This window comes from Crocodylus siamensis, chromosome 3 (assembly GCF_052110815.1).
Source record: "Crocodylus siamensis isolate JL-2025a chromosome 3, ASM5211081v1, whole genome shotgun sequence".
NCBI lineage: Eukaryota > Metazoa > Chordata > Crocodylia > Crocodylidae > Crocodylus > Crocodylus siamensis.
In genome coordinates, this window is record NC_143397.1 from 186,024,639 (window position 1) to 186,047,106 (window position 22,468).

The window sequence follows — 22,468 nt, forward strand, 5'->3', positions numbered from 1 at the left end:
TGCTAGCTGAACACAAATTACTTACTAGGCTACAAAGTGATTAAAAATCTATGAGCAAGATGATATCTTACCATGTGTCCAAATCTAATGAAACAAATCAAAATAATCTAATCAATTGAGTCTGAGTGCAAGATGTCTCAGTCTCCAGCAATCAGAGGCCATTCACCACTAGCAAGAAAACTTTGCTAATTCTGCCTAATCTTGCATCGTTTATGACCTGAGTATCCCCAGTTTAAGTCAATTATTTCTCCAGACTGCTGGAAAATCTTTGGTGCAGGGTCCTGATTTGTTTCTGATTCTATGAATAACATCATTAACACTATAAATGGGAAATGTGAATAGGAGTTTCAAAGGAACTTGCTTCATGTGGATTTGTGATATCAGTGCCTGCGACTCAAAGATAATCTTAATTTTATAGTTTCATAGTTAGTAGGGTCGGATGGGACCTGAGCAGATCATCAAGTCCAACCCCCTGCCATGGGCAGGAAAGAATACTGGGGTCAAATGACCCCGTCTAGCCTCTTTTTAAATACCCCCAGGGTAGAAGCGAGCACCACTTCTCTTGGAAGTTGGTTCCAGATCCTAGCCATCCTGACTGTGAAGTAGCGCCTCCTGATATCTAGCCTGAATCTACTCTCAGTCAATTTACGGCTGTTGTTCCTCGTTACTCCCGGTAGTGCTCGGGGGAATAGGGACTCTCCCAGTGCTTGCTGGTTTCCCTTGGCCAGTTTGTAGATGGCCACCAGATCCACTCTCAGCCTTCTCTTGTGGAGGCTGAACAGGTTCAGGTCCCGTAGCCTCCGCTTGGAGGGCCTGCCCTGCTGCCCCCGATCATGCAAGTGGCCCTCCTCTGGACCCTCTCCATGTTGTCCACATCCCTTCTGAAGTGCGGTGCCCAGAACTGGACGCAGTACTCCAACTGCGGCCTGACCAGTGTCACACAGAGGGGGAGGATCACCTCCTTGGACCTGCTTGTGATGCATCTGTGGATGTATGACAAGGTGCAGTTAACCTTCTTGACCGCATCCCCACATTGGCGGCCCATGTTCATCTTGGAATCAATAATGACTCCAGGATCCTTTTCTGCCTCTGTGATGACTAGAAGGGAGTCCCCCCACCTGTAGGTATGCTGCTGGTTCTTCCTCCTCAGGTGCAATACCTTGCACTTGTCAGTATTTAACCCCATCCTGCTCTCATCCACCCACTCCTGTAACCTGTCTAGATCTTTACAGGTTTTCAAGCATGGAACTGATCATGGCAACTTTTAAACTAATTCCATTATTTTTTCTTTTGGAATCTTATAATTCACAGATTTTAGGCAAAGCCAAAAGGAACTACCCAACAGTATACCAAACTCTGTAACAGTGGCTTGTGTTTATGAAGGATTAGGGTCTCAGCGATTTAAAACAAAGAGTTGTTCTTTTTAAACACGTGGAACAACCTTATGAAGATAGTCCATAGTGTTGTCTACTGAAACTATAAAAAATAATACACCACTTCATCAGTTTGTGTGCGGTCACATGTGCGTACACACACCAATATGTACACACATGACTGTCCAATACAAAGTTTGCAGTAAACCATGATAGAGATTTACAGCAAAATCTCTGTAACTAAATACCTGATAATATAATACATTAACTATGGTATAAACAGCAACTGAAAAAAAAATTAAAAAATTATGTAATCCATTATATATTTCATGTGGAACTCTTAATGAGCTAGAACCACTGGTAGCAATAAATTTAGGTAAACTAGTTATACTACTAAAAGAATACGGGGCAAACATTCTTTGTCCTGTATACTGAAATGTCATGGGATAATCATGCCTAGTCACATAAACATGAAAGTGGCATGAGTAAATTTACTACTAATATGATTAAGAATATTCATATTCATAAGCATTGCTTAGGCTGGATCCTCTGTGCTCTTGGTACTCAATCTGGAATACATCAAGGTTCTGGACAAAAACTGGCCCCACTTTATTAGCGTGTGGACAGATGAACAAATTATTCAGAGGATACAACTTATCACAGGTCAGCTATCCATGCTAACTGTTTTATGTGTCCTCTCTCCCATAGTAAATGGAAGCAAAACAATTGTAACTTAACAGTTGTTTCAGGGAGAGGTAAGATGCTTCAGTTTAGCTGCTACTTACCATGGGATGCAGCAGACATATCAAACAATTGCCATAAACAGCTGTGATGTATTGTAAGCCTCATTCTGAATATAATTTGTTCATCTATATGTACTCTTACAGAAGATACATGATAGGCAAACTTACTCTTCCAAAATCAACAGATCTATTCCATTAATATTCAAATGCCCCAGAATTTTACCACAGACACCAGCAGTTAATATTTATTATTAGCAAAAACTGTTCCTATTAATACTAGTTATCAAAAGTTCCTGTGATGCATTTAATCCACATATATGGGTCTTTTTAACAGGGGACCCTAACCCTGTTACTCAGCTGAGAGGGAAAGAGAAAGAGAGAAGCAGGGGCCAGAGTAGTCGATGTGAAAGAGAAGGACCTGCATCCAGCAGTCGTGATCATACCCCTTCAAGAGAGTGGAGCAACAGGAACAGAGGTTGCCCTTTAATTAAGATTTAAAATCCCCAAACAGGCATGAGATGAGGCGCAGGAAGGGGCTGTTGGACATATAAACCCCCCTACCTAAAGCTGGAAGTGGGGGTGTGGGAGGAAGACAGACAGTGAAAAGATGCTGCTGAGGAAAGGCAGAGACCCAGCACTTCTTGTGTTACAGGCACCAGGAACCTCCACGGCCCAGACACAGAGAGCTGGTTAGGAGTCACGCAGCTCTCCCCACTCTAGTGGAACACTGTTTAATCAGAGTGAGAAGACTTCTGTTAAAGTAGCATTTCTTTTTGTGTCCTTTGCTCCATTTTCCCTAAATAGGGAAGAAGTTCTAATTGAAGCAGCAGCTTTTTTATCTTAAACTTACCCAAGTGGCTGTAGGGGCAGTTCAGAAGCCACAGTGGGGTGCTGGCAGAGCGTACCAAGTCTTTGTATGCTACTGGGGTGGGGTGGGGTGTAAGACAGAGACAGTCAGGGGCCAAGAGGGCGAGGGGCCATTGCCCATGAGGGGAAAAACACAGGGTCAGGAATCCTGAATCATAAGCTGGGCTCTGGTGCTATGGAGCTTGGTTGGGGGACCCCAGTTAAAAAAAAGGTGGGGGGGAACCTGGGAAGGCTGAGAGCCCAGTAAGTGCTTGGGGGCTGGTGTAGGCAACGCACCTCCCAAGAATGATAACTGATAACATCTGCAAGGCATAGGCATGTTTGTGGAGGTGGGTAGAGGTCATGATTATTGCCCTGAAGGCTTGCCTGGAGCTGCCTTTAAAAGGTGGGGCATACCTCAGAGAGTTTAGGACAAAGAAGCCCAGAGGATAGCACACCAAGCGAAGTCACTTAGAAAGAGGCTACCCCAATCTCTTCCAACACCCTCCCTAATTAAAAACTCTTAAAAACAAAGTCATGGCAGGAGGGAGATAGGAGGCAAAGTAAAAAGCAAGGGTTGTGAGTCCAACCACTACGGAGGTCCAGCCACTAGCAGGCCTTTGACAATAGGTGGATTGTTTGAGCCTGCTACAGTCTTCCATAACTTCACATACTGGTGTTGGTAAATACTCAGCTTTCTACTATTTTAGACCTTAATTCACACACGAGATATAAATGAGTTCATGACTAATTAGATCTCAAATGGACTTATGTGCACTGCAGTAAATCAATTTCTAAGGAGAAGGAGGTATTAGTAAGGTGCTATGTTAAAGTTCGTTAAAAATGTGGACATAAAGAAGGTACCTGAAGATAGACTCCAAACTTTATATTTCATCTCCTAAATAAGAGGCCAGTTTCCATATGCAAGACTAATATTTGGGTTCCCGTCTGTTTCTTTTATTCATGTTATGGTGGAATCTTTTGTCAAGTGGCTGGAGGAGGGGGCAGCTACTATGTTTAATTCCCAACACTTTCACACCCTTCAGTTGTGTCTTCTTGAGCAACCATTGAATTGAAAAAGTCCTCAGCGTAGTTATATCTTATTAGGAGATACTGCTGGAAAGCTAATCTCAATTTCTGGAATGAATGTATATAAATAAAAATCAAACAAGGCTTTCTTATACTGGAATCCTTGTTTCCACAGACAGTGGCAAACCACCACCTAGTATTATATGCATGAGCAGTTGAACTAATTATTTGATATTATACTAGTTTTCCAGTTACTTACCCTTTGCTTGCATTACATTGCTCTGATGTGAACTGACAGCATATGTACAATTACTCCAGCAAGACTTTAATGAGCTGATAAACCTTTGACATCTGCTTGAGTATTTTTTTTTTACTGTTTTGACTTTTCTCCCCCAAATTGTTACAAACAGCCTCTTATATATGATTTTAAAATGATAACTGAACTATCAAGATGTCACTTTGAATGAACAGATTGGGATTTTTAGCTAAATGGCACCTGTAGGTTGCACAAAAAATATGTAATGAATCTATTGGAGAAAATGCATGTAGAATTTGTCAACACTATTGATTTTTCTGTCAGATAGTCTACATGGGCTGGACAGAAGAACGGGAACAAGACTCCCTTCAGGACCGAATGTACACACCAAAGTTTCTAGCGCTGAGAGGTTCTTCTCTATATAAATTTATAGCACCACCAGTAAGTATTCTTCTCATATTCACACAAATAAGTGTTTTTAATTAAGCGTATTCTATGCAATTCATATAAAGATTATTTTGATATGCAGTAGTGAAAAAGAGATGAGGAATAACCAGTAAAAGAAGCATAAAATTGTTGATCAGAAGCATCAACAATTGTTGATCTTGTACAGCAATTGTACTTTTCTCTCCAGTTACCTGGAAAGCTTAGGAAAGTGAGAAAGGAAGTGTACAGGTTTTGCCTACTAGGTTTGGAAGAGAAAACAAGCCTGAAGCAAACTGGCTGGATTTGTTCATCCTTTCAAATTACAATTGTTGTACACTTGGGAAATACCAGAGCTGGTGCATGCTGTGGAAATGTAGTTTTCAGAACAACATCTCACTCTTCAGATTTCATTATAAACTGAAGGACATTTATTATATGTGGAAGCACCAAAAAGGAGGATGTGTGGAAAATGCTTAAGTAGACTGAGCAATAGCTGAATTTGAATTTAGCTAGCAGAACATGTTACTGACATTAAGTGGCAAGTTGCTCAAGTCCAAACTCAACAACATCCTTAATTATGTTTCGGGAGTGAGATTCAGGTGGCAATGTAGGCATACCCAAAAGTCTCTTTAAACAGCCTAGTTTAGGTACCAGTAACAGGCTTGCCAAGGCAGCACAGAACACATGGCTAATTTTTCCTGCATCTCAAGCAGGTTTTGAAAGCCATATTGATATCCCTTCTGCTGTAGGTTAGATTTATACGGGTGTCTGAACTGGGAGCTGCACATCTATAATTGGAGGTAAACTTGCTCTAAATTTATTTATCTGGCAAGCATTTGACCACATGCCAACATCCCTTTAAAATAAAATATTTTTTGAGTATTTGCATGAATATGCATTAAAGATAAGTCTATGCAGTGTTGCTAATTTCCATGATTTCTTCACCAGTAATAGGATTTTGGCTCCTACTAAGATGATGCAAGAGGCTCAAGCCTGCACCTACCTGGTGAACCCTTAGCCCCAAATGTCTGCCTTCCATCCTGAGAAAAAACAATCAGAGATTGGAGGCACCAAAGTTCTTCCTCTTCTCTTAGAGGCTCAAATGAGCTTTAGTCTGGGAAAGAGGTAAAAAAACTTAATGTCAGTAACATCTCTACTTCCAAAAAGGATCTTTCACACTAGGGATCGGATGGATGTGGAGGTAGGGAAGGATAGAAAGGATATGGAGGAAGAGAAGATACATAATTAATTTATGATCTGAGTTATCACCAGATGTCAGACAGGAGAGTCAGAACTGTTATGGGGCCAAAGATTAAAGTAGAAAATTAATTGTTGGGGTGGAAGTAGGAAAAAAATCAATTATATTTTTAGGCTTGGAATAATCTGTAAATTACACACCATCAGGCATTGAGAGGCCATCTTGCAGCAGGGACCAACAACACTATTTGGTGTATAAATTTGGTAGAGGTGGCAATGCAGGAGTTGTCACATTCACACATTTAGGTGGGCAGGCACAGTTCAGTAATCAAAAAAAAGGCCAAATGTCACAATCTTAAAAAAAAAAACAAAGAAAAAGAAAAAGTGAAACAACGTCGACAACCTGCTACATAATGGCAGCTCTACACATGATTTGGTGCTTTGACAAATCGGGACCTCAGCAAGAAGATTCAATTGTTTTAATAGGGTTAAGCACAGATTAATGTGAAAAAGTATGGAAGATGCTGCCCCTTGCAAAATACAACAATCGTGTTAATTTTAAAATGTTCCTTTTTCAGGTACAAATTTTAATCTTAATTGTATAGCATAGCTCCTGACTTCAATAGTTCATTGTTCTTCATCCAGTGATTCACAGTGGGCCTGTCTACACATGCATTTACTCTGACCTAAATTTACTGTGGTGTGAACTACTCTGGATTAAGCATTTTGGGGCAGGTGTCTATATGTGCAGGGATTAAGGAGAAGATTTGCTGCTCTTTGCTCCAAGTTTCCTGCAGCCCTGCAATGGGCCCCTGCCACCACTGGGGGGAGCTCCAGGATCCCCCTGGGTGGTAGCCCAAGAGCAGGCAGGGGACACCAGATCAGGAGACAGCTGTCTCCTGGCCCCGTGTGGCTGCCTGCTGTCAGGGTGGAGACAATGTCCCCCTGCCCTACCAGCAAGGAGCTCCTGGCCCTGGCTCCCTAATAAAGGCTCAGGGAACTTGGAAAGAGATGCAAGGGAGGGGCTGTTCCCAGGCCCCTGCCCTGATCCACCCCTGTCCTGATCCACCATGCACAAGCTTACTTCACAGTAAACCAAGCTAATGTGAAGTTATAGATGTACCCAGTGCCATTCTGTCCCTTTTATACCAGATTAAAGCATAAAAGGTCTGAAAACCAGAGATAAATCCACAGGGGAAATTCTTTGGCACAGTCACTGCAAATGGCTGTCAGAAGCCTCACTTCTGAGGATGCCTTCCGAAGCACATAATATGCATGGTACAAGCGAGAGAGAGGGAGAGAAACTGGAAGCTGGGTCACACAGTGCTATCACAATAAAGATTGCAAGCCTCCAGGAAACTGGTATAATTTGAGAGAAGCCACCAAAACCTCAATCCTTCTTTCTAAGTCTTGCAAGTTCTGTGTAGCACAAAATCTCACCCACTGTGAGAACAGGCATCAAATTCTGGCCATTGACTCTGAGGCAGTGCAAATATGGAAAAGTTAAAATATAAAATGTGAGAAAAATTAAATGAGTGGAAAAAACAAGTAAAAACTGACCTCATGAGGTGCATTCCAGCCATATTTCCCAATGATTCCTCTGTCCTGAAGCAGTGGTTTTTAAATTCCTAAAGTCATGGAAGCCTTTCATACCACTTCTTCTGCCCTGCCCCTGGCTCCTCAGGCCTATAGGAAATAACATTGATCCAGCCATCCAGATGGCAGTAGTGTCACACAGCCTCCTGGTCCACTCTGCCATTATCCACAATTTCTTCTCAGAATAATGACCCATCACAATCTCTGATGACCTATCACAAAACCCCAGGACTCCACAGAACACCATTTGAAAACCATTGCCCCCGAAAGAATGACTGCAAAAATACCTCTAAAAATACTGTATCCACCATCTTTTTGTCCACACAGTATGTTTAGTACATGCACTTTTTATTTTTTGGGAGGAAGGGGGTTTACACTGTAAACTCCTTGAATTGATAGTTCCTTTATAGAGATGTGCTGCTAGTATTCTTAAAAGGAGTGCCTAAAAAAGCATGTCTTTGGCATGTGATGGTGTGCTATATGAGGTGTACACCTACTTGCACAGTGTGTGCTATCTGCTCATTTTTTTTTAATTTAGACACAAACACTCTTCCTAACAGAATTCAAGAAAGCAGACATGGCCTTAATTTACTTTCTTTGTGTTTTGTTGTCTTCTTTGTGTAAGTACTTTTCTTGCTTCTTTTAAAAAACATTATCCTGCACCTTAAAATCACGTTAAACAATAAGATCTTATTTCCCAACCTAGTTTTAATTATAAAGGGTCAGACTGGACTTCTAGGCAGTGTAATGAGTGATGCAACTGTAAAAAAGATTTTTTACAGCTGCTCACCATGCATCTGGATGAGCTCCCCCATGCTGCACCTCTGGACAAACTTCCAGGCTCCAATTGTCCCACAACCTAGCCCAGCTAGGGCATGAATGGGGCCCCATCTGGGCCTGGCTGTGGAGTAATTCCCACAGTGCAGGAGGGAGTGGGGCAGAGGCAGGGGTAAATGATTGCCCCTGCCCCACTCCCTCTTGCACTATGGGTGTCTTGATTCCCAGCCCCACTCCCTCCCTTACAACTGTGTGGGGGGGTGCAGATCGAGGCCCCTGCAGTGAGGGAGGGAGCAAGGCAGGAGCAGGGGCATGAGTGGGGCCTCAGCTGGGCCGGGTGGTGAGACAAGTAGAGGCCCAAAGATTAGGTTCCCCACTCCCTCCCTCACCATGGGGGACTCAGTCTGACCCTCTCAGCCCTTTCTCCTCTCTCCACCCCTTCCTTCACCTGTTGGGGCTAGGGGGTGTGCATGCACGCTCAGCCCCTCCAAATATTTTTTTCTCCCCCTGCCTATGCAGTGCCTGCCCTTGCCCCTGCCCCACTTCCTCCCTCACTATGGGGACCTCGATCTGCCCCCTCTCTTAAAAACAAGAAAGAATATAAAGGGGTACATGAGCTGAAACTTTGAGACCATAGGGGTACACTTGTTAAAACAGGCTGAAAACCCTTGCTCTACCCTATACTCAGATAAGGAAGAAGTGGGGGGTCCTCCTTCTGCCTCCATCTGGCCATATCACAAAATGTTTATATTTCCTGTAATTCCTTGTTTCTGTATAGGGCTACTGTGTGAGAGATATGATTTATTGATAAATGGTATATAATTTCTCTCTTCCCAGAAATGGAATTTTTGTAAGAGGAAAGAATACATGTATAAATGAGGATGATGGCCAACAATTATAACTCTATCAAAAAAGAAAAAAAAAATACTTTTTGAGCTCTTTATTGTTGAATTTTGTTTTATTAAGATAATGGTCTTAACCAATCTTTGTTGGAGTTTCTCTTTAAAAAATGTATATGCTAAAAAATATACTTAATGTTATTAGGTCAATTGCCATGCGTCTCCATTAAGAGTGCCAACTGTCCATACATTTACAGATATTCCATGAAAAAGTACACCCTAAAAATACCTGTCCGTAAAGGTCTATAAAAACATTTAACCTTCTGTGAAAACATGGAGCTGCCACCGTTTTAAGCTCCAGCACAAGACGAGAGGTGGAGCAGGGCTGAAAATCAAAGGGAGCATAACAGTGCCACATTCTGTCTGAGTGGGAGTGCAGTACTATGCAGGCACTGAGGTTTTATCACAACATTGCTGCTCACTGCCCCTTGGTCTTCATGCCTGTCTCTTCCCTTCAAAAGCTGCTCATATTAAAGGTCCAGAGTAGGAGGCAACATGGCTGGGATGGAAATTTGGGCTTGGAGAAGGAGAGGCAGTGGGTGGCAGTCTGTGCCAGGACAGGGGAGGAGCAGGGCTGGCAGGGGGCAGCAGGGTGTTGGGTGAATAGGGGATCTCTGCAGTGGGGCAGCAGGGTGTAAAACCTCTGCTACAGTCACACAAGGCTGCTAAGTCAAGATTTTTGTTTAACAGCAGTAAAAGCACATGTCAGTAAAAACATTTTTCTTTCAGCAAAAAAAAGTACAGATCGTGAATAAAAAAATAATAAAATCTTGGTTTTGTAATCCTCAACTCCATGCTCAAATTAACTGTAAAGTTGCAATGTTATTCATTAGCAGTTTTGGTATATGGAGAAAGGAATTGCCAAACAGAAAGTAAAATGATACCAACAAATACTCAGAAAGAAGTTTTAATAATGTTTAATGTGTTTATAAATCGCAGTGACAAAAGCCATACGTAATAGCGTAAAAATGTGGGAAAGGAAAAGGACACTAAGTAAACATTTTATTAAAGGTTCCTTTTTACAGATTTCCTGTACTGCCATACCTCTTCCCACAAAAGCTCCTTAGTAATCTCAAGCACCTCTCGCACAACTATGGTTTCAGGAAATAAGGGGAGAAATTCTTCCCATATCATATTTTCTCATATGCATTTTTCAGGTGACTTGTATTCTTGTTTCTTGGAAATCAAATACATTTGTTCTTTCCTTTTTTGTGGCCTTGTGTATTAGGACTAGTGATGCTATAATCACCTTCTTTGGAGTCTGCTCCACATCCAGCTCTTTTAACTGTTAAAACCTTTTTCTGCACACATAGTTTTGTTTTTTCAGTCCTTGTTCTTCCATCTTATAGGACTCTGAATAATTTCATTCTTCTTTTTCATACATTTTTCTTGGAGGTTATATATAAATAGCTATCATATCCTGCTTTTCTTTTCTCTAGGCTGAGTATTTAGTTGTTTCATCCTGCATTTCTCTTACCTGTTTACCACTTACCCCTTCTTTTGAATCATTCTGTTTTGGGGCAATATGGTTCGTTTAAATTTCATATGAATAAAAGGAAGTTTTAAGTCCTTGCAATGAGCTTTTTGGAGGTACGGAAGTTCTATTCATAGTTCAGTATTTGAAGCAGAGTAAAATAATATGATCAGAGGGCAGGAGAACAGGCTTTATGAGGAGAGGTTGAGAGGCATGGGACTCTTCAGCCTGGAAAAGTGCAGGCTCATGGAGGACCTGGTGGCTGCCTATAAGTACATAAGGGTTGTGCATCAGGATCTGGGGGAACACCTGCTCACCAGAGCGCCTCATGGGATGACAAGGTCCAATGATCACAAACTCCTTCAAGACTGTTTCAGGCTGGACATAAGGAAACATTTCTTTACTGTCTGAGCCCCCAAGTCCTGGAACAGACTGCCACCAGAGGTGGTGAAAGCTCTTATTCTGGACTCCTTTAGGAGTCAGTTGGATGCTTATCTTGCTGGGATCCTGTGACTGCAGCTGACTTCCTCCCCCTGGGGCAGGAGGCTGGACTCGATGATCTTCTGAGGTCCCTTCCAGCCCTAATGTCTATGAAATCTGTGAAGTCTATGAAATCTATGAATTCAGAGAGATGTAGTTAGCCATGTTAGTTTGAAGTCAAGTAGAAGGCAGGGTAGATTTGTACCTTAAAAACGAAGCAAAGTATGTGTGTGTACTATAGCAAAAGTTTTTGTCAGCTGAAGCTTACTTCATCAGATGCCATGAAAGGATGTGCAGCAAGAGGTGTGTAAGAAGAAGAAAGAATTAGAATACTAAAGACAAGAAAAGGGGCTAGCAAGCAAATAAGCAGTAAACCCAAAAGAACAAAAGGAGTCACAAAAGCTAAGCCAGGAAATGGGATAAAAATCCATAACTCCTGTTTATCAGCCAACACACTGAGATGAATGCTCCACGAGATGCAGGTTACTCCATTGTAACAGGTGGTTCCCCTTAAACAAAGGCCGCTGTCTGCAGGTCACTCATGGAGTATAATCTCTCTTTGAGCTCTAAGGCAATATTGCCTCCATGTAACAAAATGGTGTTCTCATTTCTGTTTAAGTCTTATGTTTCTCTTAAGGTACTACTTTTTACATGCAAGAGCTAAAGAAATGATCTTGTCAAGAGGGAGAAGTGCTTTATAATGTATCTTAGAAACAAAGATAAATTATGTTACTTATTTTGTTTGTTTGTTTGTTTTTCCAAGGTTACCACCTGGGATTGGACACGAGCTGAAAAAACCTTTTCAGTTTATGAGATTATGTGCAAAATTTTCAAGGTATGAGCAAAATGACATGTCATTGTGGGGCCAGTGGGCAGGCAAGGGAGAAAAACATCTCATCTAGAAAAAAGTATACAGCATAGAGGCAGCTTTTAGAAGGGTTTTAAACTTGCCCTTTTTGCAATCAGTAACAAAACTCTTACTCACATCAATGGGAACAGGATTCCAGCTCTATCTGGAAAACATTCCAAAGGTGCAGCAAGATTTAATTTGACTGGTTTACAGTCCACAAGGGAAATTATTTTATTTCCCCATAACACAGGATATATTTTGCATTACAAAGCATTGTATAACTATACTATACCAGTGAATATGTCTAACAAAACATTTATGATATAAATCACTGAGCAACAAAAAGAAAAGACAATTCTCCCTTTGGATTCATGGATTCAGTTCTCATTGACTATGAAATAGATTGCACATACATATTCAAAGTATTGAGTAGAACCCTAAAAATATGTAAATAATGCTCTGCAAAACATACAATTTTACCATAATTTACTGTATTTGCTGTAGCTGAGCAAGTAAATACTGTATTTTGTCTGACTGAACAAGTAAATAGTGTTTAAACAGTTGGATTTATAAATAACAAGTTTTTAAAGGGACTATGATAGCCAAGGTATTGCATACTACTTATTGTCTCCAGTATTTAAAAAATCATGGGAATTGAGCTAAGTATTTAGCACATTTTATATACATTTCAATGTAAAAGCTGAGAAGGAGTGGGGGGAGATGGAAAAGAAAAAGAACAATAAAGAAAACCTTTCTTTCTAACATTTGAAATGCTTTCCCCTGGTTCCTTTTCTTATTCTCTAATTCATACAAGTTAACCATGTCTCATATGTCTTTCAGCTGTACTGAGCTGAATGTTAGAAAAGGAAATTCCAAAACCAAATTGAAAAAAAAGACAATTTTCTTCTACTAACCCAGCTGAAAAAGCTAAAGATCTAGGAGATAGCTAAGTTCTTTTCCTTTTTTTTAGAACAGTCTTAAGTTAGATAGAGCAACACCAAACTTGTAGTCATAAAACAGTATTTATGGTCCAGGTTAGGCTAACATTGTGGACCCAAGGTTTGTCATAGTAGCCAACAAAGCATCCTAGGACCCTTCCTCTCACTCAGTTTATTTTTCCCATTTATGTAGCTGAGCCCAAAATAGGACAGATGAGTGATTATCAGGGATCCAGGTTTTCTGTTTCCTATGGAAAAACGGAGAAAACTACAGATTTTCCCCTTTGCCAGAGGAAAACATGGGCTTCTCATTTTACCAGAGAAACCAATGGATTTTGCAGTTTTGCAAAAAGCTCTCTGCATGCTGGCAGAGTGCCAGCCTGCAGGGGGATGGGAAGAAGTGGAAGGAAGGTGGTCAGGCCAGGGGCCATATGCATGTATATATGCACATGGCCCCCAGGCAGCCTGGAGAGCAGCTCCCTCAGGTAAGCAGGAGGGCAGATTGAGGCCCTCATAGAGGAGGGGGGAAGGAGTTGGGAGGGCTAGGGCTGCTGTCCAGCTGGGTGGTGCATAGGTCTTGGGACCTGGGGCCACAATGCATAGCCACAGGGCCCCAGGGAGGAGGAGTGAATGGGCTTTCATTTTAATCATGGATTTGGGATTTTTTATTATAGAATTTGCAATTTTTTTAATCAGATATTGTGCAGTTTTTTAGCAGGGAAAATCAGGCTCCCTGCTAATTGTGCCTTAGTTGCTTTGACTGTAAGCTCCAGAGTGTTCATGGAAGACATAGGCTATATACATGCTTTACATTTAAATTGCTTTGACCAGGGTTAGGTTGATCTAAATGCCCAATTGTGCAGGCATTCAGTGAGCCTAAATTGCCCCAAAATGGCACACCTGAGGAGATATGCTAACTCAAATTGGTATCTGGTTAACCCAAACTCACAAATGCCTGCATGGATTCAGTGCCATCTTGGGCCTGGGAAAACCCAGCCGTGCTATTAGCACCCCTCTGACCCTGACTAGGCTATTTTTAGCCCCCCTTCTCCCTCATCCCTGGTCCCCCTACAGACCTGCCAAACCAGGGTCACCAAATTTCCAATTTCAAAAAAGAGGACACCTGTGGGGGTGAAGGGAGGAATGCCAGGGGAGAGGGGTGAGAGAGGGAAGAAGGCGTGTATGATTGTGGGGGGGGCAATGATATGCCTATGCCCTATCCCTGCCCCTCACTCCCAAGACACAGTCCCTCAGCCCTGCTGCTGCTCCCCACTCCTGACCCACTGTACCCTGCCCCCCAAACCATGCTGGTGCCCTTCACTCCCAACCTGCAGCCCCCCATCCCTGCTGATACCCCTCACTCCTAACCCCCAGCCCTGCTGTCCACACAGCTCTCTCTCTCTCTCTCTCTCTCTCATCTGCCCGCAGCTGCAGGGCCCATGTGCAAAGCACTTGGTGCCTGGCCTCCAATCACTTTTTCCCACTGCCCCCACCCCTAAGCAGCTCCTTGCTCGGGCAAGACAGAAGTGCTGGGGGAAAAAGCAGGGCTGAGCAAAATCCCAGACATTTGCTGATCTTTAAAAAAACTGCCTGAACAGAAATGGGAGGGTCCAAAAAGAGGACATGTCTGGGAAAACCCAGATGTATGGTAACCCTACACCAAACACCACCCCTGGATCATCTAGCTTCCCAATCCTGCCAGCCTCTCCCCACACCCTGATCTACTTAAATTGAGCTCCCCACTCAGCTCCAAGTGCAGCTCCCAGGCTACATTTAAGTGGCTTAAAGTAAGCTGCATGAACATAGACTGGGTGTGGTAAATGGCTGCACATACCTATTGAGAGGTTTTGCATTGATAATCAGAGTGCAGGACCAGGAATCCTGAATTTTGAAGCTTGCTTTCCTCTGCTGAGGGAGAAAAGTGAGGGTGGGGCGGAAGCATAGTTAATCTACTTTTCCTATTCTCTGGCACCTAAGGGGAGTGAAATGGCTCTCCACACCCATTATAACAGGTAAAGATCTATTCTATATTACACCTAACAGAACAATGCCCTAAGAGTCACTTGCCTGGAGTGTAGCCTGCCCTAGCCATATTCATTTTGCTTCTTGGCATGTCTTGAACATTATCTTTGTGGAGAGGGAAAGATTATGTGATATCAAATAAGTCATACTAGGTCTGTATCATCAGAGATTTCCACAAATAAAAAAATTTCTAAGGGCAATTTTAAGTGACCTTCGTGGCTCTGGAGCAGTGACCTAATTTAAACCAATGTCACAACCTTATTTACTGCCTAAAACATATTCTTTTGCTTTCATAATAATACATTTGAGGTTGAAATTTTAGTTGTGTGCACACAATCACTCCTTTATTAATGTTTAATAATTTCTTTATTCAAACCATGAAATGGTCCTGAGTAGATTCTTCAGTTCAAAAAGTGGTATAAGTAAAATTGCTTTACTGTATGTTTTGATTTGAGTACATCAGTTCTCACCTTTTTCTAGTTCTTCATAGTGGCACCTGGATTTTAGCTCTGTTTTGCCTAAATATAAATGTGCTTTTAAAAACAAGACTGAACTTTCAGCTTCATGTTATGAGTTAGTGCATGAAGTCTCTCTACTGAAATTTTTCACATTTTCTCTCAGCATCATACACCTTGTTTGATTTTAACAGTTTATGCTTCTTGAGACATTCTTACAAGTCCCATGGTCCTTCATATTACTGAAGGACATATAGCAAAGCAAAATTATAGTTATTTTGTTATTCTCACCTCCAAGCCTCTCCTTTTTGTAGTACTGTATATGGTACTTACATTATGAATTTGTTTTCCTAGTGGAATGAATTAGAAGTCAAAAGGCCTAAGTGAGCAAGAAGGGTACCAAAGTGATTATGTGAAGGACTGTTAGCTAGCAAGTTCAGGAATTGTGCTGAATAAATTAAACAATCTTGGTTCTTTTATCTTTACTAGATTACATTTTCCATTTACCTACCCCACTTCCCCATGAAGAACAACTGATTCTGGGGGATTTCTAATCCAACCATATTTTTCAGGAGCTACCCAGGCACCCCATAATATTCCTGGGGTCATCTATTAAGTTTTTAGAGATACTTCATATGTCAAAATGAGACACTTACTGCGCAGTAGCTCATTACTACTGTGGAATAACATTACTGGGCACAAACCATGATGCAATGCTACTGCACATGGTAACAAATCACTGTGCAGTAGTAAGCTATTGTGCAGTAAGCATTACCAGTCAACCATGTCAGGATGGTACTGCACAGTAATGCCAGTTACTGTGCAGTCATTTAGTACTTGGTTATGTAAGTACTAAATGACTGCACTATAACAACTGCACAGTGGGCATCTCATGTAGACATGCCCACTGTGTGGATTTCTCCTTGGGGAGAAAAACACTGCCAGCAATATGCAAGAATCTCTACAAATGAGTCTTTACTGAGCTTTTTTTTCTTCCTTGCATATAACAGACACACACATATCTTACCTCCTTTATAAAGTCTACATAGAGATGAAAGAAACAGGCCTCCCAATACATTTAAAATTTGGGTCATTAATGCTTTCATACCAATTTCCATGAGGATTAGAAACTGGATCCCACTTAGTCATTATAGCTTAGGTAAAGGGAGAACCTAAAGGGATTTCATGATTAAAATGAGGCAATGTATGTACTGTGAGAGAAGAAAGAAATCTCCATAGTCCAATGGTCTATTAAATGGAACAAACAAGGGTTGCATACTTGTCAAGTTCAATTATAATAATTGGTTTCATGTCTATGTAGTCATTTGAAATATATTTAAACTGCTGGATTTTTCTGAAATCCATACCTTTCCTCTCAGACTATCATTTTATGTCAGTCACCTTCTCTGGGCTTTAGTTTCCATGTTGGTAGAAGGGACATAATACCACCTCACAGCAAAGTTGTGAAGCTTGGTTAAATAAAGTGTATAGAGAAAATGTAATACCCCAAATGAAGACACTGTAGAAACCAAAATTGATGAACAAATGCAAATTGATGAAAAATGTCTTGCATTTGAAAGCTTGTGTAACTTTATCCCAATTACAGAGTTGATCCAATAAAAGATATCACTCTAAGAAATTATTTCCTCTAACAATATTTTTTCCTCTTACATTTTTTTAACCATGTGTTCTTATAGAATAGTAAATTATAGATTGAATCTGAATCAGTTTTTGTGAAACTTCAGAATACAAGCCACAAAAACCTTTCATAACATGATTCACTCAGGCACAGACTTAACTTTAAGTATATGCGTTTGCCTATCTCTGTTTCTCACAGACAAAGCAAGTGCTTAGTGCTTTACAGAACAGTGTTGTTTGGTTCTCTGTCTTAAGCACTTACCCAACAATGCGTTGGTTAGGGCTGGAATTTTATCATGTTTTGCAATGTTCTGAGAGAAACACATGAAAAATATACTCTAAAATATTTTGGAGTTGCCAGATTGTCTGGATTTTCTCGCCAAGGCTTTCCAAATGCTAGAAAACATGTAAAATTTATCTCAGGGGCATAGTGAGTTTGGTACTTTGGGAATTACAGCTGCCAATCCGAGGCCAGTGCTCTTTGTGCTTTGTGTTTCTTTGCAGTTGTTTTTGAGTTTATTCTATTAATCACTCAGATAACTCAGGAAGTAGCTTTCCAGGTCCTAAGAAATTTTGTTTATGCCATTACACTAGAGTCTGTAACATAACTACTGACTTGCACACAGATGTCCCCAGTGTAAAAGATAATGAATAACTTCAAAATTTATAAAAGTCTTGATGATCATTATATCTGTGAAAAGGTTCTAGTCTTATTATTTCACCTAAACATTAGCCATAGTTCAACAGTCTGTATTTCCCAAGGTTAGAGAACTATTTTTAACATTTATTAAGAAAAATAATAATTTCTAAATGCCCATATAAAGCTACCTATGTTAACTTAACTGAGTGCTACATACTTACTAATTCAACATCTCAGTGACCTAGTCTGCTTTACAGTATTTTATTTTATATAGGTTCTTTTTCAGATAGCGCACTAAGTGAAATGACTTACTTGCATCACATGTTGGTCATTCATTCCATCTTTTCCCCAAAAGAATATTCATGCAATGGAGTCATGTTTCAGGAAGATTTTTTTTGTTTGCTTGTATGCTTGGTTTTTGGAGGGAATCTTTTTTTTCCCCTTTGAAATACATGTTGCTATGTATGTCAGTGTAGCAAGACAAGCTTTGGGACAACCAAGTCACCCCTAGCAGCTGCCTAGATCCCACCTTATTTACCCGCTCTGCCCTCTAAGGGTCCTACCCTATTGTCTCACCTGCCACACCTTCATGTTATAATTGGACAGGGAAGCTATCCCTCACAGCCTCTGGACCCCTCAGTGGCGAGGTCACCCTTCATGGGCTCTGGGCCCCTCAGCCTTGGGCTTGCCTTTCATCGACTCTGGGTTTGTGCCCTTAGTCTTTTCTGCTTTCCCATGCTACTGTCTTTCAGCTGTTATCAACACTCCCCCACCCTCCCCGCCCTCCCAGATGCTCCAAGCTTCTTAGGGCTCACAATTTTAGGGCCCTCAGCCTCAGCCTACTTATGCTGCCTGCCCCACTTCGAAGTGTTTCGGGCCCAAGATGTCCCTAGCACCCTTCTTGATGGCTTTATCCTCCCCTACAGCCACAACCTGGTCCTCCAGTTCAACTTCAATGAAAAATATAAGTATCTGCTTCCAGACAAAAGGTTCCCCCAACTCTAAATCAATGTCACACCATTGCAACAAGCTGCAGCACAAGGCCAAAATACTTAACTCTTCTGCCTAGTGGTTCAGGGGCTTCCTTGCAACTCCCCACAATCTGGAGCCCTTCCTTCTTTGCCAGTCAGGCCCCTTCCTCCTGATGCCTCAGCCATGGTCCTGGTTTTATAAGACCTCTAACCACCTCTCTGTGTCACTTGACCCACTGCTTTTGCCCCAGGCCTTTTAGTCACTGACCACACTGTGCTGGAGCACCTGGGGCAGGTGACCATTTTATTAAAGGCCCCTCTGTCACTGTCAGTTCTTTCAGGGAGCTTGAACCAGCCAGCTGCTCCCTAGCTCCCTCTCTCATTCAGTGATGGGACATGGGCCCCATTATGATATGTCACAAAAGCAAAGGTCAAATATATGCATCTTCCACTTGAAGTTAAGATGGGGAAGTGAGATAGGTATTTCTGTCTCTCCCACACCTGAGCTTTCCCCTTCTCATAGTGTGTTTTGTTGTGTAAGAGCAAGGTTGTCACTCGTTATCTTCACTCTGGAGTTGTAGGTAGCTTTTTAGGTGTCTTGATCATGGAGAATCTTCAAATAAGACTCTGAAATAAGTAGAAAAATGTGGAACTTGATATGGTACTCCGAGGAAAGACACTGTGTAGAGAAGGGTTTCTCAACCTCCAGCCCATAGACCAATGTAATCCAGCCCACAGGGCTCCCCACAGGTCCACATGTTTTTGGTGGGGGAGTGGGGTAGCCTTAATTGCCACCAGATTTCTAGATCCTTTGTGCTAGATTGGGCTGAGAAGGTGGAAGCCCCAAAACTGCTGTGCAGGGCCAAGCCAAGGTGGCACAGAGCTTTGCCCAACCAAAGCTTGGTCCAACAATGGACCATGAGATCTAGCCCATAAATTATCCCCTTGCCACTCATTCAGCCAAAAGGGGCAAAAAGGTTGAGCTCCACTGGTAGAGAGTAAAGAACAGTTCTGATGTGCTCCTAGTAGACTAGGTTGCTAAAGAGATGTGGTGAAATGTTTTGTACATACTTTCCTAACGTATGAAGGCATTATACCAACATTGCTGTAGTTTTAAAGGAAAAAGTTTTAAAAGCATAAATAACAGAACTCATTTCATGAAGTTGCACATTATCTGCATACAGATGGCACCTAAATACAGCTCAACTGACCAGTTTATTTAGTAGCTGTGTATAAATGTTGAAAGGGACAAGAGAGAGAATTGACCCTTGTAGGACTCTTGAAATGAGGGCCCCTAGTGGTAGAGGCATGTTTCCCTACTGTTTTTCATTGTTTGCATTTCAAGGACATGCTCAAACCATTTTAACACAACTACTGGACCCACCCTACCCTTTTCAGGTAACATGGCAGCATTTCATTGCCAACAGTGCCAAACTGTGGAATGAAATAGGAGAATAAGAATGGATGATTGCTCTCCAGTCATTTACAGGAGAAGAATTCATCTATTTTTGCCACCAGAACAGTTTCAATTCTATACCCCATAATTCCAGTTAAATTAGAGCTGCTGATGCATTAAGAAATACAGGAAACCCTCTCCATTTATGAATCTGCTATTTGTGGAGCCAAATATTTGCAGTGTGTCCCACCAACTGGGTGGGTCAGGGCGAGTAAAGAACTTTTACTCCTGCTTGCAGAGAATAACTTTGATTTAGTTGGGCTAACGGAAACCTGGTAGGACCCTAACCATGACTGGGCAGTACACTTTGAGGGCTACAGGTTGTACAGAAGGGAAAGAGTAGGGAGGAAAGGGGGCGAGGTTGCTCTCTATGTAAAGGAGCATTATACATCTACCCTAATCAAAATGGGATTAGAGGAGGAGAAAGTTGAGGCATTGTGGGTTAAGATACATTGAGGGTGAGGGGAGAGGGACTTGGTGGTAGGGGTCTGCTACAGACCAATACACCAAGAGGAAAGGCTAGACTTGGAACTCTTGAGACATCTCTCAGAGGCTGTACAGTCTAGGGATGTGGTTATCATGGGGGATCTAAACTATCCTGATATTTGCTGGGAGGAGCAGTCAGCGAAATCCAACTGCTCACGTAGGTTCTTAACCTGCGTGACGTTCACCTAACATAGAAGGCATATGGTCCCACTAGGGGGAATGCCTTACTCAACTTGGTGTTGGCCACAGGGCAGGACCTGTTACGGAAGCTGCAGATTCGTGGTCACTTTGGGGACAGTAATCACCAATCGGTTGAATTCACCATATGGCGTAAGGTAGGGTGGAAGTGCTTGACTTTAGGAAGGCTAACTTCAGTATGCTTAGGAGTCTAGTCAATGAGCACTGCAGGATAAGAGTACTGATGAGATGCGAGTCCAGGAAGGGTGGTCATTTTTAAAGGAAGCGATCAGGGGCAGAGGGAAGCTATCTCAGTATGAGGGAAAAGGGGGAAAGGAGCCAAAAAACTTCCTCGGCTAAACAGGAAAATCCAGGGAAGCTTAAGGGCAAAAAAGAAGGCATATAGGCAGTGGAAGCAGGGGAGAGCTACCAAGAAGGAATATACCTACTTGTCCCACACTTGCAGGGAGGCAGTTAGAAAAGCCAAAGCAACTATAGAGCTGAGGCTGGCAACACAGATTAAAGACAACAAAAAGTCTCTTTTAGGTATGTAGGGAGTAAAAGGAAGATGCAGGGCAGCATAGGACCCCTACTAAACAAGAAGGAGCAATTGGTGACAGAAAGGGGAGACAAGACTGAGTTATTCAATGAGTTTTTTTCCTCAGTGTTGCTGAACAGGGCTCAAGATATGTTTCCTAATGGATTCTTAGATGGGCATCAGAGGGATACCAGCCCACCAACTGTTGATGCAAACTTGGTGCAGAGTCACTTGGATGGATAGGATGTGTTTAAGTCAGCAGGCCCAGATGAGCTGCATCTGAGAGTATTGAAGGAATTGGCCAGTGTCATAGCAGAACCACTGCCATGGCTGTTTGAGCACTCAAGGCACTTGGGTCGGGTCCTGGAGGACTGGAAAAGGGCCAATGTGGTCCCTATTTTCAAGAAGGGGAGGAAGGAAAATCCAAGTAATTATAGGCCAGTCATTCTCACTGTCATCCTTGGAAAGATCTCTGAAAAAATTATGAAGGATCATATTTGTGTGAGTCCAGCGGGAAAAATAATACAGCAGGGAAACCAGCATGGATTCATAGCAGGGAGATCATGCCTGACCAAATTGGTTTTGTTTTATGACAGGGTCACAAAATGCTTAGATGCAGGAGTAGAGGTGGATGTCATTTTCTTGGATTTTAGCAAGATCTTCAATATGGTATCTCATCCCGTTCTCATAAATTAAGAGGCTGTGACATAAGTATGGTAGTAGTTGGGTCAGTATCGACGTGGAATGATGTGGGTAGTGGGGTCCCACAGGAGTTCAGTCCTTGGACCTGTACTCTTCAATATCTTCATCAGTGACTTGGATGTGGGTGTAAAGTGCACTCTGTCCAAGTTTGCAGATGATACTAAATTGTGAGGTGAAGTACACGCTCCAGAGGGTAGGGAATGATTGCAAGCAGACCTGGACAAGTTAGAAAAGTGGGCAGTACACAACAGGATGCAGTACACCAAGGACAAATGCAGAGTGCTGCACTTAGGATGCAAAAATATCCAGCACACCTACTGGCTGGGAAGTGACCCTCTCAGCAGCACAGAAGCGGAAAGGGATTTCAGAGTCCTAGTGGACACCAAGGTGAACATGAGTCATCAGTGTGATAAATCATCAGCAAAGCTAACCACACTTTATCATGCATGAACAGCTGCATGACAAATAGATTCAACGAGGTGATTGTTCCCCTCTATAC

The 22,468-nt window shown here is 42.0% G+C and overlaps 1 protein-coding gene across 1 annotated transcript in view; it reads left to right on the forward strand.

Moving 5' to 3' along the window:
- SNTG1 (syntrophin gamma 1) overlaps positions 1–22,468 on the forward strand; it is a 335,406-nt gene that overhangs the window by 242,034 nt on the left and 70,904 nt on the right. Inside the window, exons 13-14 of the mRNA XM_090037318.1 lie at positions 4,572–4,688; positions 11,860–11,931. Coding sequence (XP_089893444.1) covers positions 4,572–4,688; positions 11,860–11,931 — 189 coding nt within the window. The remainder of the gene's footprint in view (positions 1–4,571; positions 4,689–11,859; positions 11,932–22,468) is intronic.